The sequence below is a fragment of the Atheta coriaria genome, unplaced genomic scaffold, assembly GCF_025399875.1.
Source record: "Atheta coriaria isolate IRGN ID8LTWV9N9 unplaced genomic scaffold, Caltech_Dcor_3.1 hic_scaffold_8_pilon, whole genome shotgun sequence".
In the NCBI taxonomy this organism is placed as follows: Eukaryota; Metazoa; Arthropoda; class Insecta; order Coleoptera; family Staphylinidae; genus Dalotia; species Dalotia coriaria.
In genome coordinates, this window is record NW_027045450.1 from 1,107,214 (window position 1) to 1,122,669 (window position 15,456).

General features: G+C 39.1%; 3 protein-coding genes across 7 annotated transcripts; 2 read left to right on the forward strand and 1 right to left on the reverse strand.

The window, feature by feature from the left end:
* The first annotated feature begins 3 nt into the window (after nucleotides 1–3).
* Nucleotides 4–2,711, forward strand: LOC135797644 (protein pygopus-like). The gene is made up of 7 exons (XM_065310118.1): nucleotides 4–624; nucleotides 683–850; nucleotides 907–1,101; nucleotides 1,137–1,256; nucleotides 1,316–1,404; nucleotides 1,462–1,583; nucleotides 1,739–2,711. The coding sequence occupies exons 1-7, from the start codon at nucleotides 303–305 to the stop codon at nucleotides 1,857–1,859; spliced, it is 1,137 nt and encodes a 378-aa protein (XP_065166190.1). The 5' UTR covers nucleotides 4–302; the 3' UTR covers nucleotides 1,860–2,711.
* Nucleotides 2,712–3,225: 514 nt separating this feature from the next.
* Nucleotides 3,226–5,492, reverse strand: rtet (major facilitator superfamily domain-containing protein rtet). 2 transcript variants are annotated; one of them, XM_065310117.1, is made up of 6 exons: nucleotides 5,356–5,492; nucleotides 4,757–5,290; nucleotides 4,532–4,690; nucleotides 4,294–4,476; nucleotides 3,813–4,230; nucleotides 3,226–3,747 (listed from the first exon to the last, which is right to left on the reverse strand). In XM_065310117.1, exons 2-6 carry the CDS (start codon nucleotides 5,090–5,092, stop codon nucleotides 3,521–3,523), a joined length of 1,323 nt encoding a protein of 440 aa, XP_065166189.1. In that variant the 5' UTR covers nucleotides 5,093–5,290; nucleotides 5,356–5,492; the 3' UTR covers nucleotides 3,226–3,520. The 2 variants fall into 2 exon arrangements, with proteins under 2 accessions (XP_065166189.1, XP_065166188.1); XM_065310116.1 differs by having other exon boundaries at nucleotides 5,351–5,492.
* Nucleotides 5,493–5,797: 305 nt separating this feature from the next.
* Nucleotides 5,798–11,165, forward strand: LOC135797642 (adenosylhomocysteinase-like 1). Of its 4 annotated transcripts, none has more exons than XM_065310112.1 (10): nucleotides 5,798–6,145; nucleotides 7,456–7,497; nucleotides 7,962–8,049; nucleotides 8,207–8,526; nucleotides 8,592–8,941; nucleotides 9,013–9,165; nucleotides 9,228–9,393; nucleotides 9,450–9,696; nucleotides 9,751–9,871; nucleotides 9,941–11,165. In XM_065310112.1, exons 1-10 carry the CDS (start codon nucleotides 6,047–6,049, stop codon nucleotides 9,945–9,947), a joined length of 1,593 nt encoding a protein of 530 aa, XP_065166184.1. In that variant the 5' UTR covers nucleotides 5,798–6,046; the 3' UTR covers nucleotides 9,948–11,165. The 4 variants fall into 4 exon arrangements, with proteins under 4 accessions (XP_065166184.1, XP_065166185.1, XP_065166186.1 ...); XM_065310113.1 differs by having other exon boundaries at nucleotides 5,800–6,145; nucleotides 8,219–8,526; XM_065310114.1 differs by lacking the exon at nucleotides 7,456–7,497 and having other exon boundaries at nucleotides 5,801–6,145.
* The last annotated feature ends 4,291 nt before the right edge of the window (nucleotides 11,166–15,456 follow it).

A 15,456-nucleotide genomic window follows, 5' to 3' on the forward strand; every position in this document is an offset into this window, starting at 1 on the left:
GCTCGGTCGTTGCTTCACTCTCTCACTTCGGTCGTGCTGCTGGCGCGATCTCTTGCGCTCGCCTTTCTCCACACGCTGGTGCGCTGGGTGCGCATTCCGCGGCCGACTTCATTCGCCACCGCCGATTCCTCCGCCGTCGCGGCCTCGCTGCCATTGTTTGTTATGATGTCGTCCGTCGTGCCCGCCGCCGTCGCGTTGCGGACGCCGCGCGCGCCGCCCCAGTGAGCCGGTGAGGGTGCCCAGCGTGCGTGCGAAACATGGACAAATACAGTGCGAGTGCGTCGATCCCACACTGCTGAGACATGAATCACATGCCGCCGTACAGACTGAATGTACCGAACGCGGGCGGCGCGGACCACCCTGCCTCCGGCGGCGCCTCCAATCCGAAGAAGCGTCGCAAGAACGGCGCAGCCAGCCAGCCGCCGCAGCCGCAACCGCCGACGAATGTGCAGGATCTACTACCGCCGCCGCTCTCCGGCTACGGCGACACCATCGTCGCCTCCAACCCCTTCGACGACTGCCCCAGCAGCATGACGATGAGCATGGTGCGCAACCCCAATCCCATGGGCATGCCACCCGGCAAGCCTATGGACATGTACCATATGAATATGTGCCGTCCCATGGGTATGACCATCATTTACCCCTTTTACATTAAATTATTAATCATTTACACTAATTTTAGGAGGCCCACCCATGCCCAACATGCACGGCCATGGCATGATGATGAACGGGTCACCTAGAATGAATGGACCGCCAATGAATGGTCCTCCAATGGGTCCAAATGGACCTATGGGCCCACAAATGATTCCCAGTCCAAATGGTCCCGGTTCTATGCATGGACCCATACCTGGTATAACACAACCATCATTTTTACACCCTAATCAAAATAATCAACCCATTTTTTAGGCCCAATGCAAAGCCCTCTAGGAAATATGGGTCCATCTCCCGGAATGCCCGGACCTATCAATGGACCAATGATGTCCCCAATGGGTGGGCCTATGAACAATGGCGGACCGATGGGTGGCCCAATACACAGCCCACACAACCCGATGAATGGCCCAATGAACAGTCCGATGAGCGGACATGGAAATGGACCGGGACCAGGCCCGCCCGGACCTGGACCTGGCCCCCGAACGCGATGAACGGCATGTCTTCACCCATGGGCAACCAGATGAATGGTATGGGTCCGGGCAATATGAATAACCCGATGGGTGGACCGCCGAATCCTTGTAATATGAATCACAATTCAGGAAATGGTAAAATACTCAAAAAACATGCAAATTTAAAAGTTTTAAAACGTTTTGAATGATTTTAGGACCTATGAATAATAATTTTATGATGCCTATGTATCAGAAACCTATGCCAGTGAGTGCAGGAAAGGTCTATCCTGCTGATCAACCTATGGTTAGTGATTTAAAACGAATTTTGCTTAATTTTTTCATAAAAATCTTTTGTTTTTAGGTGTTTAACTCACAGAATCCTAACGCTCCGCCGATTTATCCATGCGGTGTTTGCCATAAAGAAGTTCATGATAATGATCAAGCAATACTATGTGAGAGTGGATGCAATTTTTGGTTCCATAGGTAAGTACTTCCGAAAACACTTCTCTACTAAAACCTAGTATCCTAGTATTTAGTATGATAAGTTATGGTCAGAGTAAATTTCTTCTTTTGTTTGATTCAATCAATTTGTTGTTTGCTTCCCAAACGATTACAACGATTTTGTTTTGTTTTTGTAGAGCTTGCACGGGATTAACGGAAGCGGCCTTTTCGATGTTGACGAACGAGGTGTACGCGGAGTGGGTGTGCGACAAGTGTCTCAACACGAAGACCATACCGCTAGTTAAATTCAAGCCATAACCATGCAAAAATTCGCTCATTCACAGTAAGATAACTAGATAACCTTAAAACTAGGTATGCAACTCGAATAACAAACAAACAAACAAAACACAAACGCAGGGATTGAAATGTTACAAATAAGTGACAAACACATAAAAAAAATTAAATGAATTAATTCGAAAGACTGAAATCTTAATAATATTAAATAATGTAAATGAAAATATGATATGAATGTACAAAATTCACACACGCGGAGTTTTTTGTTTTCGATGTTTTAGCCGTTTTTAACCTTAAAAATACGCTGCGTTTCATTAATTTATTGATGAATTTTGTTTTGGTGTATGAAACATCACTGTGGACCAAAATTTGCGCCGCTTTTTCATCTCTTAAGGCACATTTACTATTACTTCCTATAATTTAGTGTAATTTTATTTAAACCATAGCTAAAGCAACCCCTTTAGGCCTCACCAATAATTTGTACAGTATATGTAAATACTAAATAGGTCTTATTATTATTATCTTAACAAGAAAAAGACGGTTATGGCTTGAATGTTAAAGTCTCGCGCAGATATTGAATCAAATCAAAACGTTAGTTTTAATGCACTCTTCTACTGCCATCAAAAATCGTTAAAGATCGCTAGATGGGAAATAAAATCGAATGCCTTATGTGTGCGAGAATGATGCAACAGTATACCGGTGATAAATATTATGATAACTGATAACAAATGCAAATCACACACAAGTTTTAATGTATCTATTAGATTATACGACCTGAATGGAATTGATTTCAGGTAATTTCAGAATAGGCAAGTATGGGGTGGGCCTTTGTATAAAGTTATTACTTAATAAATAATGCATTAAACCAGTTAAAAACGCGCAGAGATTCGCTTTTGTGACCATAACCTTTCATACACGCATACATAACCTCTGTTTTCTTCTAAAAATTCCATTTCAACCGTAAAACATGAAATATTCATGTTATTTTGTGATTTATCGCTGTTTTCAACTAAATTTGCTTTTAAAGCTTTTATATACATAATTAAAATTTGTTTTTCATATTTTTATCATGCTTTTTGCCTAATTATAATGTTTTATCACCGATTATTTGCATAATTTTACTGAATTTTTGACATTTGACATTTTTTATTCGTAGAGGATGCGTGGGATTGACCGAAGCTGCCTTTAACATGTTACTCTCCGAAGTGTTTGCCGAATGGGTGTGCGACAAATGCCTGCAGACTAAGAACATCCCGCTGGTGAAATTCAAGTCATAGCACCCGTGACACTTGAACTAAAGATCTCCTCATTTTAATCATTTTAAGTGCACACTTTTCCTACACATCAATGTCATGCGCAGCGTAGGATAAGCAAGGATTTTTAAAGAGCCTTTTGTATAAAGTTACAAAATATTAATTACATTTTCATAAATTACGTAAAACGTTCTCTATCTTAATTGCTTCGTTCCTCATTTGTTCGTTTTGGAATGTGTATAAATACGTATTTCTAAATAGTTTCATCATATGACATGGATTATGGTAAAATTACATTTTACACGCACGCAAATACCAAGATATCACAGTTCACAGTTAATTAACTCCGTAAAAAGAGTTGCGGATGCATATTGCTACATTACTGGTACTGGTATTTCCCGTTTCGACAATGAATCATCATTCAATTACGATTTAAATACTTCCCTTCAGTTTAAGTACCGGCCAGAAGAGGAATACTGCTCCGGTGAGATAGGTAACTCGAGCACCGACACTCCAGAAGGCGACGCTGGCGAAAATTGGACCAAGGGCGCGTGCCAACGCGCCTAATGATCGGAAAATACCCATTACAGTGCCTTTTTGTTGCGCTGAACCAAACTCGGACGCCATTGTTGTCATGCACGGCACAACCATGGCAGTTGCTGTCAATTTTGAATTTTTATAGGTTAAGAATCACATTGTGTGCACGTTAGGCAACAATACTTACAAATTGCATATAATAAAAGCCCCAGGTATAGTACGTATACATTTGTGGCGATTCCAACTAAAACATAGCTTGGAATAATAATCCACAGGCCTTTAACTGCTGTAGAATGATTTTTCTCCGGTTTGAGTCGCCTGGTGTACCCGCCTTGCATTAATGCCATCGTTATACCCACGAAAAAGAACATCCAGCCCTGCTGCATACTCGTGTATAGAAAAACATGATGCGTTAAAAAGGTCAGAGTAAACTCCAGACCGCTGTAGATAAACAGGTAGACAAAATAGACTAGTCCCAGAGTACGTAGTTGTTTCTTATCGGCTGGTTTCAGGTCCGTGACGGTTGAAAATCGGAAAATTTCACGGACATCGACCAGCGCTTTGGCATTATCAAGAGATTTCCACAAAGATTTGGCACGTTTTTCCTGTTTTAATATAGAAAAAATATATTTAAGTATAATTTAAGTTTGTTTTGGGATGAATATTACCTTTGGAAGACTTTCTTTGAAGAAAAACACAAAAAATAACAAATCAGCAACCGCTAAGAAAATGGCGAACGCCGCTGGGACGACAAACCAATTTCCTGTTTTCGTTTTTGCCCACACAGCGAATCCTGCGCCGATTAGCGGCCCAATAATGAAACCCAACGAGAATGCAATGCCAACTAAAGCCTGGAAATCAATTTTACAACATTTCTAAGTTTTTTTTTAAAAAATCTTCACTTACCATTCCAATACCTCGCGTTTTCATCGTTGAAACATCCGTAATAATCGCCATACTCAAAGAAACATTACCTTTACTCAATCCACCAATAAACCTTGCAAGAATAAACAATGCAAAGTTGTTAGACAAAGCCCAGAGTATATAAGAAGAAGCTATGCCTATCTAAACACAAAAAAAAACACTCAATAAACCAATTTTTCATAATAATTATCATAAATAATCACTTACCAAGCATGCAATCATAACACTCCTCCTTCCCAAGACATCAGAAATGCCCCCAATGATAGGGGATGTAACAAACTGCAGAAAACTAAACATAGACCCAAGAAAACCACCAAACAGCACTGAATTATACTGGTCTGGTGCACCAACCAACTCCTGAAAGAATTTTATCTTCCCAGACAACCAAGAATACAATCCAAGTGAATCATTACTCTTGTAATGATCCAGTAGTGATGGCAGCAGTGGGAGTATCATTGTAAATGCTAACAAATCAAGCAGGAGTGATAGGAACACAACATAAACTGTTTTGTTAACTTTCTCTGTGTTTGCCTGCTGCCCCATGATGATGGTGGTTGTGCTGTCGTGACTGCCGTCGTTATACTGAACGAGTTGTCGCGATTGCTAACGGTAGCGTAATGTGTGCGGAGCATGTAGAAAGCACTTTCTAATTTTTATACAACTGCTGATGATTGTCTTGATCTGAAGAAGTGAGAAGTAAGGCGAGTGCGGGCAGGGCGGAACGCATACCGGTTAAACGACCTAGAAAATTCGATTTTCGTTACGAAACCAAACGCGTGCAGTCATTAAATACGCTCGTACGTTACTTTTACTATCAGTGGGCATATCTTCGACTGGTGGAGATTAGAACTACGTGACCACTCCTTGGGTTTTAATTTTATTACATACTTGCGGCGGCTTTCATTTGTTTTGCGGGTGTTACCATCACGACCGCAAGTTTGACCTTGAAGTCACATTTTGACATTTCAGATGACAGCACTATTTCAAAATTATCTACTTTATATCAAAATATCTTTGTGAAACATGTAATATGTACAAAAATTAATAGATAAATTTAGTATTTGTTATGTTTCTTATAATTTAATTGATATTTTTGCTTTTTTTTGTATACTTTGAGGAATTTGTAGATGTTTAATGTTTTTTAGTATTATTAGGATAAAAACTAATAATTAGTAGTAGATTGATGATGCAGGCGCCGTTGTAGGAATCAATTAGCGTTGTAATCAAAGTAAAACGCCGCGCGAGACAATCAAAAGCGGATTATTGCAGTGCGGAGCGGGTCGAGCTCGCTCGAAGTCGCGCAGCGATCGCGGTCGAATGTGGGTCGTCGACGTCGTCGGCTCCAAATCGCTCAACTGCGCTCAACACTCGGCAATCCAGTCAGCAGTCAAGTAGTCAACGCAGTGAGTTATTGGTATAATCCTCGCGTGCGAAACATTTCGAATCTGTGGGCAGTTTCGAGCAGATTTTGCGCTCGTTTCCGCCTAATTCGCTCGAATGTCCGAAAACATCGAGGTGCACACGCTGCACTCGGCGAAAGCGAACATGATGGGCATCTACGACAGCCCGGTGACGGACCCTGCGTCGGCGAACAAGGTACGAACATCAAACTTTTCCATATTCTTTTCATATCTACCACAATCGACGCGCACAAACATTAACATTAGGATTACAATAGGTAGACGTCGAATGACGACGTTGGATTGCGACCAAATAAACAGGCACACAACGAAAAATATCACAACAAAAGTGTCTCGTTACTCATTTGTTTTCGATTGTTTCTTTCTTTTTGCAAGCGAGCAGTGTGCCGAGCAGCCCCTCGAGCGCGTTTAGCTGCAGACGTGTTGTTAGTACCCCTTTCTTGCACTCTCTGCCCATGCCACCAGATCATTAGGTAATTCAACATTAACATCAGTGCTCTATCATTGTCTTATTTGTTTTGCTCTAACCTAAAATCCGATTCAAACAAACAACAAAATCGAAATCGATCGACAACCATCTGTTTTCTAGTCCCAACTATCTAGCTGTCTGAAGTTACATACATAATATGTACCTATACTTGTATTGTATTGTACTTGTCCCTGGAGTAGCAAAAAAAAACATTGCCAGCGCTGCGCGGCGATTACATAAACCTGATAACACCTATATGCGCGATCGGTGAGGTGGGAACATGAGAACGATGAGATTTAAACGAATCACGAGCTAATTTGGTTTACAAAGTGTGTTTACGGCGAATATCGGGCGAGGAGTGCGAGAAAAATTCTCGCCGAAAAACCGCTCGCGGAGAATGGTAATGTGTTTCGCTTATTAATAGATTTTCATCGAAAAACAACCTTGTGGGAAGACAATTGAATGGAAAAATCGAAGAAATGCACTCGGATTTTTCCACCAATCAATGTTTCACTACCCAAAAACTTGTTTTCAAGTGATTTGATTATGAAAACAACTGTTTTAGACTTTTGCATGGTTTATACTAATTGGTGTTAAGTGAAAATGTAATTTAAACACAAACAAGACGTACGAAAAGAATTAAAACAGTCAATGTAACTGTTTATTTGCTTATTTACAACGAAAAAACTTACTTTTGAGTTGAGTGCTGTTTATAACCTCAAAGCTGAGATCAGCACTGATGACCTTGCTGTCAATTCAAGGACATAACCTCAATGAACTAATCAAATTTAATTTTTTCATTGTAGGTGAGTAAAACTATAAAATTCAATCAATTGAAACACTTACCACTACCTATTTTCTGCTATTGATTGTCAGTTTACCCAAACAAATCAAACAAAAACACAGTGTTTTCTACTATTCAGAGTGTCCTCTGTTCTGTAAATCCCGTGTAATGTTCTGTGTGACTTGTCTACATACATACTTGTTCATTTAATGCATTGATTCATTTATTTAAGGGCTTGGAGGGAGCGAATAGCTTCGTTGGTCAAAGAAAATTGGTAAGATACATGTTTTGCGTATCAAAGATGTATGCTTTACCAACGTGTGTACTCGAATCGCATACAAACCGAGAAAACAATCAAAGCAACAAACGGATTTCTTGCAGTGTTGAACAAAAAACAGAGAATCAATCGACCTGTGTAGTAATTGCATGATATTTAGTTGACGCAATATTTATCCACTAGAGTGATGCACTAAACTAGTTTATTTTTATTTTTGGTTAAATTCTTAAGTTTGGAACAATTCGGAATGAAATTGATGTTCTTAGTTGCGTAGTGCGCTTCTTAGTGAATATTAACGCTTTTCTTGATTGAGTTTACCATTGTTCGCTCATTGTCATTCGGGATTCGAGCTGCAGTTCGACCTTATCGCTCGAATGTAACACTAGATCTTAGATATATAGATGTTAACTTGTGATAATTATCATGTACTTGAATATTTCATTCTATGTTCTGTATTTTAGGACAATAAAACATCAGGAGCTTTAAAGAAGTCCAGTCGGTATCGGAGTCGTTCATTATCTGCATCGTCAACAGACTCTTACAGTTCAAGTAAGCAAAAGTTTAAACAAAATCATAAAATCATTATTTTTGCATCCATTTTATCATCAGCATGTAAAATTAGTTGTTTTTATTGTAAATTTTATCAGTATCTCGATGTTGTGGCCATACGAAAGAATCATAGCACACAAACTGAGATTATTTCTAGCTTCTTGTACAGGAAGCAGTTCCGAAGAGGATGACATCTCGCCGCGTGAAAAAATCCAAAAGAACACCGCAGGAAGTGTTGATTTCTGTGTTCGGAACATCAATCAACATTTATTCGGTCGTCGTGAGATTGAAATTGCCGAGCAAGAGATGCCTGGCATTATGGCGTTGCGTAAACGCGCCGGTGATGATAAACCGCTGAAAAACGCCAAGGTTATTGGATGCACGCATATAAACGCTCAAACCGCCGTCCTCATCGAAACTTTGGTTGATTTAGGTGCGAGTGTACGTTGGTCCGCTTGTAATATTTATTCCACACAGGTAATGAAAATAAACATAACCTTTTTTGCTTTTTTCTTTGTTAACATAACCTTGTTTGTGTTTAGAATGAAGTTGCAGCTGCATTGGCAGAAGCAGGTTATCCAGTGTTTGCTTGGCGTGCGGAAACAGAAGAAGATTTCTGGTGGTGTATTGATAAGTGTATCAACGCTGAGAACTGGCAGCCGAATATTATCCTTGATGATGGCGGCGATGCGACACATTTAATGCTTAAAAAGTACCCGGCTATGTTTAAAATGATCAAAGGTATTGTTGAGGAAAGCGTCACAGGTGTTCATCGTCTCTATCAGTTATCCAAAGCCGGAAAATTGAGTGTACCGGCTATGAATGTCAATGATTCAGTCACAAAGACCAAGTTTGATAACTTATACAGCTGCAGAGAGTCAATTATTGATAGGTAATCAAAAATTTTGTAAATATCGCGTGAGTAATAACGAAATATTGATTGCTTTCTGTTTGGGTTGATAGTTTGAAGCGTTCGACGGACGTAATGTTCGGCGGTAAGCAAGTGGTGGTGTGTGGCTACGGTGAGGTGGGTAAGGGTTGCGCTCAGGGTCTACGAGGCGTCGGTTGCATCGTTTATGTCACAGAAATCGATCCCATATGTGCACTGCAAGCAAGGTAAATAATGAAAAACGAAACTTTTTGACTGCATTTTATCGATTGTTATTGTTTATATATAGCATGGACGGCTATCGTGTGGTGCGACTCAACGAAGTCATCCGTAATGTGGACATTGTAATCACCGCCACGGGAAACAAAAATGTCGTCACACGAGAACACATGGATAAAATGAAGAGTGGTTGCATTGTGTGTAATATGGGCCATTCAAATACCGAAATTGATGTCGTATGTTCAAACAATATGTAATTATTGCGTGAAATGTGTAAATATTTAATTTACAGAATAGTTTACGAACCACAGATCTCACCTGGGAGAAAATCCGCTCCCAAGTAGATCATGTTATCTGGCCTGACGGTAAACGTGTGATTTTACTCGCTGAAGGTCGTTTGGTCAATCTTAGCTGCTCTAGCTTATCATCTTTCGTTGTCTCGATAACATCCGCGACGCAGGCATTAGCGCTTATCGAGTTGTTCAACGCGCCTCCAAACAGGTATAAATCCGACGTGTATTTATTACCGAAAAAGATGGGTGCGTATTTTTATGTTGATCGTTATCTTGTATAAAGGATTAACATTTTTGTAGATGAGTATGTAGCGACGTTACACTTGCCTACTTTCGACGCGCATCTAACTGAATTATCTGATGATCAAGCGAAATACATGGGACTCAACAAGGCAGGACCTTTTAAACCCAATTATTACCGGTATGTGATATGAAAATCTCATTTGAAAATGTCATCTGATGTTCAATTTTTGTTTGTTTTTGTGTTTAGATATTAGCATAGGCTTGTAGATAGGTCTGCGATGCTGGTGGCGGGCTGCGAGTCTTCATTTGTTTTATCTACAGACGTGAGACGGCGTGAATCTCGCACGAACTGGTAATCAAAATGTACACTGCTCGAAGTGACGAACGCCCAGCTGAATGGCCGCTCACCTATTGTTGTTACTTAATGGCTATAAGAATAACTTAATGTGTAAATTAAGCGAGAGGAACAAACAAACACCGACACGACACATAAACAACATGCAAACAGGGTGAAGAGCGACGTTGTTACAATGTAAATAGTTAACCATTAGTTTTGTACCTTGAAGAGTGTCCGCGGTGTAAAGATGCAAATCATACTACGAGTTGATTTGAATTTGAGAGGCTAGCGATTATCTCCGTAGACGAATCCAATCTAGACGCTTTGTATAATTGACGAAAACGACGAAACGAATTCGTGTTGCATCTGCTTATCAAGACTGCCAATGTGCGAACGTTTGTCTGTTTGTTATTTGTATGTGATTGTGTACAAAACCACAAGCAAAATTAGATTCAATTGGTGCGAATGTTGGAACCGAACAGAGATTAAGAACAAAACACCGCGAAACAAAATAATCGTTATAATAATTGTTACGTTTGTAAGTCCATACTAATGTTAGATACTATTTAATTATAGAGATGTGGTTGACTTGTAAATCGCTACACTGCGCTAACCACTAATGAGAAACAAGAAAACGTAGGGTTCCTTAGAAACGCCAAGCTGCGCATGCAGTGTTTATTGCGACGTTCGGTTGAGTTTTCAATCTCAGTCCCGATTCTAGTTTAATTTTAAGTACATAATCTAGATCTGCAACCTGCAAAGCTTTAGTTCAATGTCTACAATGTGATGTCACACTTGATTTGTTGTATTCGGTCGTTGTACTTTATATTCTCGAATTCGGTTTAGTTCAATTATTACTACGACAAATCTACTGTTGAGATTAGATGAGTAAGGTGGAAAGAATTTATATTTTTGTTCTGAATTTAGTTTTGGTGTTCCAAGTCAGGCCTAAATGTTCCTGCAGTTTTCGAGCCGATCGACGCTGCACACGTGATGGCGTGATGTTTACATTTGAAATGCGTTGACGCATTTTTATTACTTTGATCCTTTCAGTATTTTATTGCAAAGTATTCACTGTTATTATTCGTTTGTGACAAAAATGTTAATCTATATAATAAAAATCAATTGCCACAAATATGCGGGTGGGAAATTATCAGATATTGCGCAAAAGGGGACAGAAATTGAGCAAATTGCAAGTTTATTTATAAACACAAGCTAAATTATCATCTATCTGGGTGAACGACGTCCAGACTTTGGTTGCTTTTCAATCTCCTTATAAATTTGCTCTTGTGATACACCCTGCCGACGCCTACATTGCATAGCAGTAGTAAGATGCCTCCAATTACGAGCCAAATTTGTTACATCCACTTGTTCTCTTGGGCTAGAATTATAATTAGTACTAATAATACTACTTGAACCGCTAGTTCTAGGACTGCTTTTGTTTGAAGCTATAGAAATTGACTGTGACGTTGAAGGCATGCTGAAATCAGTTACTGTATCATCAATTTCCTTGTGTTCTTCTGGTAATTCAGCGAAATCAGTTCTTGGTATCGATCTGACTTTAGGTCTTGGATTGGGTATGCCTTGATCTTGGACTGTTGCAGGCATTGGAGGTTTATAGGGTTTTCTTGCTTGATTTCTAGCGTAGGTACTCATTAATGAATCTAGTGTTTGAGGTGTGTGAGAACTATTGGATTTACTCGAGGAAGAAGTTGGAAATTTTCTAGTTGTTAACTTTTTGGATAACCGTGATGAAGATAATGTTAATTCATGCGTTTTCTTTGTTGCTGATTTACTTTTACAAACTTTTTTTGTAGTTTGTAATGTTGAAAGACCAGAACAAACAGAAGTATTAGGTAAACTACTAATTGGAACTTCTGATCGATTTACAGATGGTGTTTCTTTATCCATTTTTATGTTTTGCCTCTTTTTTAACAATTCTGAACGACTACACAACTCATCTGGCAATTCCGGTTGGTTTTTAACTTTTAACATTGAAACATCACTGCTTTTAGATTCTCTTGAACTGGCTGCGAACGCAAGTCTTAAATTCTGAATTGTAGTTTCAAATGGAGAAACAATCCTTGGTGTATTCATATTCACATCAGGAGTGTTGGGAGGTGAAGTTTCATGAGCATCACCTTCAGGTGAAAGTGAAGGTGATGATGAACCTGAAGCAGTATCATAATCCTGACAATACTCATTCCATCACAAACTCTTTCTCCCATGGCGTTTAAATCTTGATGTATATCCTCATTCTTTGATTCTACAATTGGATACACTTTTCTTCTTATATACTTCATAGGACTTACACCTATGTCTCTCCTTTCTATCACTTGAGGAACATCAGTAGCCAATTGTACATCCGCCATCTTGGCACAACATTGTGCAGCAGTACATCTAGTCTCAGGTGGTTTTCTTGTATTCACTCCAATATCTGTAAATGAATGCTGTATACCAATATTTGAAGACACTTTTTCTAACATTTCTATTGAAGTTTCTTCATCTACCAACTTCGGAGTACACTGAATAAACTTAGATTTAGTACGATTCTTAGCAGTTTGAATTGATGTTTGCGTTGACATATTACGACCAGCGGTATTTGAACATGTTTGTGAGGTGCTTTCGTTTGTTTCTTTAGAAATACTAACAGAAATTGTGTTTGATTGTCTTGTTTCAATGTCACGCGCACAACGAAGAACAAAATTCACGATTTCTGAAGCTTGCGTTAAGTTTATTAAATTATTCTGTTGCTCCATTAAAGATTTAACAATCCCCAAAGTAATCAACTCTTGATTATTTACTATAGGCACTGTTCTTTCATTTTCTTTAGCAGGAACAACATCCTCTTCATTTGCAATTAAATCGTCAGTAGTTATAGAAGATTCCGCAACATTTACATCTTGATCTTCACTTTGATCCAGTTCCGAATGTTCATCACTATCGACTTTCCTGGGTTTTGAGTCTATATTCTTCAACCAACTCTCCACTTTCACTAAATACTTAGATGGGTCACTATCTTCTTGTATAAACCGTGGTGTTAAAGATTCTTCTTCCCCAACAACAGCAAAACTTTTCTTTGCATCCGTAAACAAATCAAAACAAGTATTCGCAGGTTTCTCACTACTACTTATTTTCTTCAAAGAAGTGGTAACACCGGTAAACTTAATTAAACTAACATGGTCACCTGATACTGGTACGGCATCATCATCAGGCAAATCAGAAAATATCGAAGAATTGTCAGAATCATTCATTTTTGTGCTTAATATCATCGAATCTGGCATTGATTCATTTGATATGGTATCCTTTGGTCCCACAAACCCTCCGGAAATATCTTGCAGGCGGAATAAACTTTTCTTGGAAGTTTCCTGGCGTAAAGCATAGTCTGTTTCAACTTCTGAACTTGACCCACCTGATACTGACTCAATAGATATCCTATCTTCAGAAGCATGCGGTTCAGTAACAAGTGTAGAGTTAGAATGTAGTTTTACTAAAGTGGGACTGGACCTTGTAAACAATTTATGTCTTCTTCCGCTGGTAACTAAAGATTTACTTGATGAATATGATGAAGGTTCTATTTCCCATTCTTCTTTGATGACACACTCACTTGGTGCTTGTAGTAAACCCGAATAGTTACCAGGGGATTTATTAGGTTTAATTAAATTGGTCCTGGGAGGTTGTTCTCCTGTGGAGAGAAAACCAGGAGCAACCCGAATGGGTAACCTTGCTATGGGTTTCAGTGACTCATCGGATGTATCATCTCCTGCTTGTTGACTTAACTTAATCGCCATCTCATGTGCGTTGGAGATGAATTTAGCACTGGGTCTTTTTCTGGCGCAACAACTCTTATCATATCTGTCACGACTGGGTGCTGTACTTTTTGGTGGAGATTCTCTACGTGGTGAGTCTTTCGGTGAATCGTTTATGGTAGGTTCTGGTGTTGGTGTTGGTACTTTAAAATTATCTAAATTTGTTGAATTGTTTGATATTTTCTTAGTTGTTTTTAATTTTCGGCGTTTCTTACGTTTGTCTTTACTTTTTTCTTCTTCTTCTGAATCTGATGATGTTTCCGGTTCTGTTTTCTTCTTTTTCTTCACGGGTACCTCTATTAAAGGACTTTTTGTTGTAGGTACAGGAGTTTGTTTAGGTTGTCTTGGTTGTCGAAAAGGAAAGTTTCCTGGTTGTGGTAACTTCACCACTTCTGTCGCAGTAATATTTCCGGAGCCGGAAGTTTTAGCCACGTTAAAATATTCTAATAATTTGGTAAACTCTGGTTTTACCTCCGCCATTTCATTGAATACATCAAGGGCTTTAAAATTGTTAGGTTTCGTTTTACAAACTTCATCAATATCTTTTGTAGGTTTTTCATCTTCTTCTTCATCTTCATCAGGTATTACCAATTTTAAAGGTTCTTCAACGGTTTCACACGGCACAATTTTAATTTCACTAGATGATTTCATCCCTAAATTGAAGAACGCTTGACTGGGAACTAAATTAATCGAAGAACTACGTTTATTTGCCAATGCCTTAATCATCCGTTCTTCTTCAGCTTTCATAGCCTCTTCCGCTCGTTGCTTCGATAACTTCTCCTGTGTCAATCTTTCTTTTTCACGTTCTTTTGCTGCTTCTAACAACTTACGCACTCGTTGTCTATGTTCCCGTCGTCTTCTTTTTTGATTTCGCACGGCTTCCTTGTGAAGAATCTCAAAACGATCTTCAGGATCATTAATAGATGATACTGTAGTGCTACTGGAAGCAGAAGGCAACGCACCATCATTTGCCGAGTTCCGTATTAATTGTTTAAAGTAACTATTGATTAAATTCTGTTCATGAAGAGTTTTAGCTCGACTTGACGCTATCAACTTCTGTACCAACTCTGATTTCTGTGCTTCATTCATGAAATAATAAATAGATTCTTCCCTGCTAAGCCCAGGAGCAAGTTTAAGTACATCCGGAGAGTCGAAACTTGTTCGTGATCCTCTGAATATTCGACTTCCGGCTGGACCCAACTCATTGGGATCAAAATATGACTCAGTGCGAATTATACTAATTTTTGAAGATACATTCAAACCTGGTTGAATTGTAGAATAAACAGCTTTGTTTAAATTAAACTTCTCCAGCTGTTTCTTCAAACAATTACTTTCTCTAGAACCTTTAGATTCTTCCAAACATTTTCCAGTGTTATTATTGTTATGATTATCATTTAATTGTTCTTCAAACAACATTCGGCTCCGTATATCACTCTCACTGGATATTTTGAACACGCTCACAACTTTGGTAACAGTTTCCAAGTGTGGAGCACTATTGATTCTTCTCAATCCTTGTGTATACTTCTTCTTTGTGACGAAACTCGCTTGGAATTCTTGTCCTGGGCTAAGGCTACATGATGATTGTGATGTGGAATATTCAGCGGAATAAAAATGGCA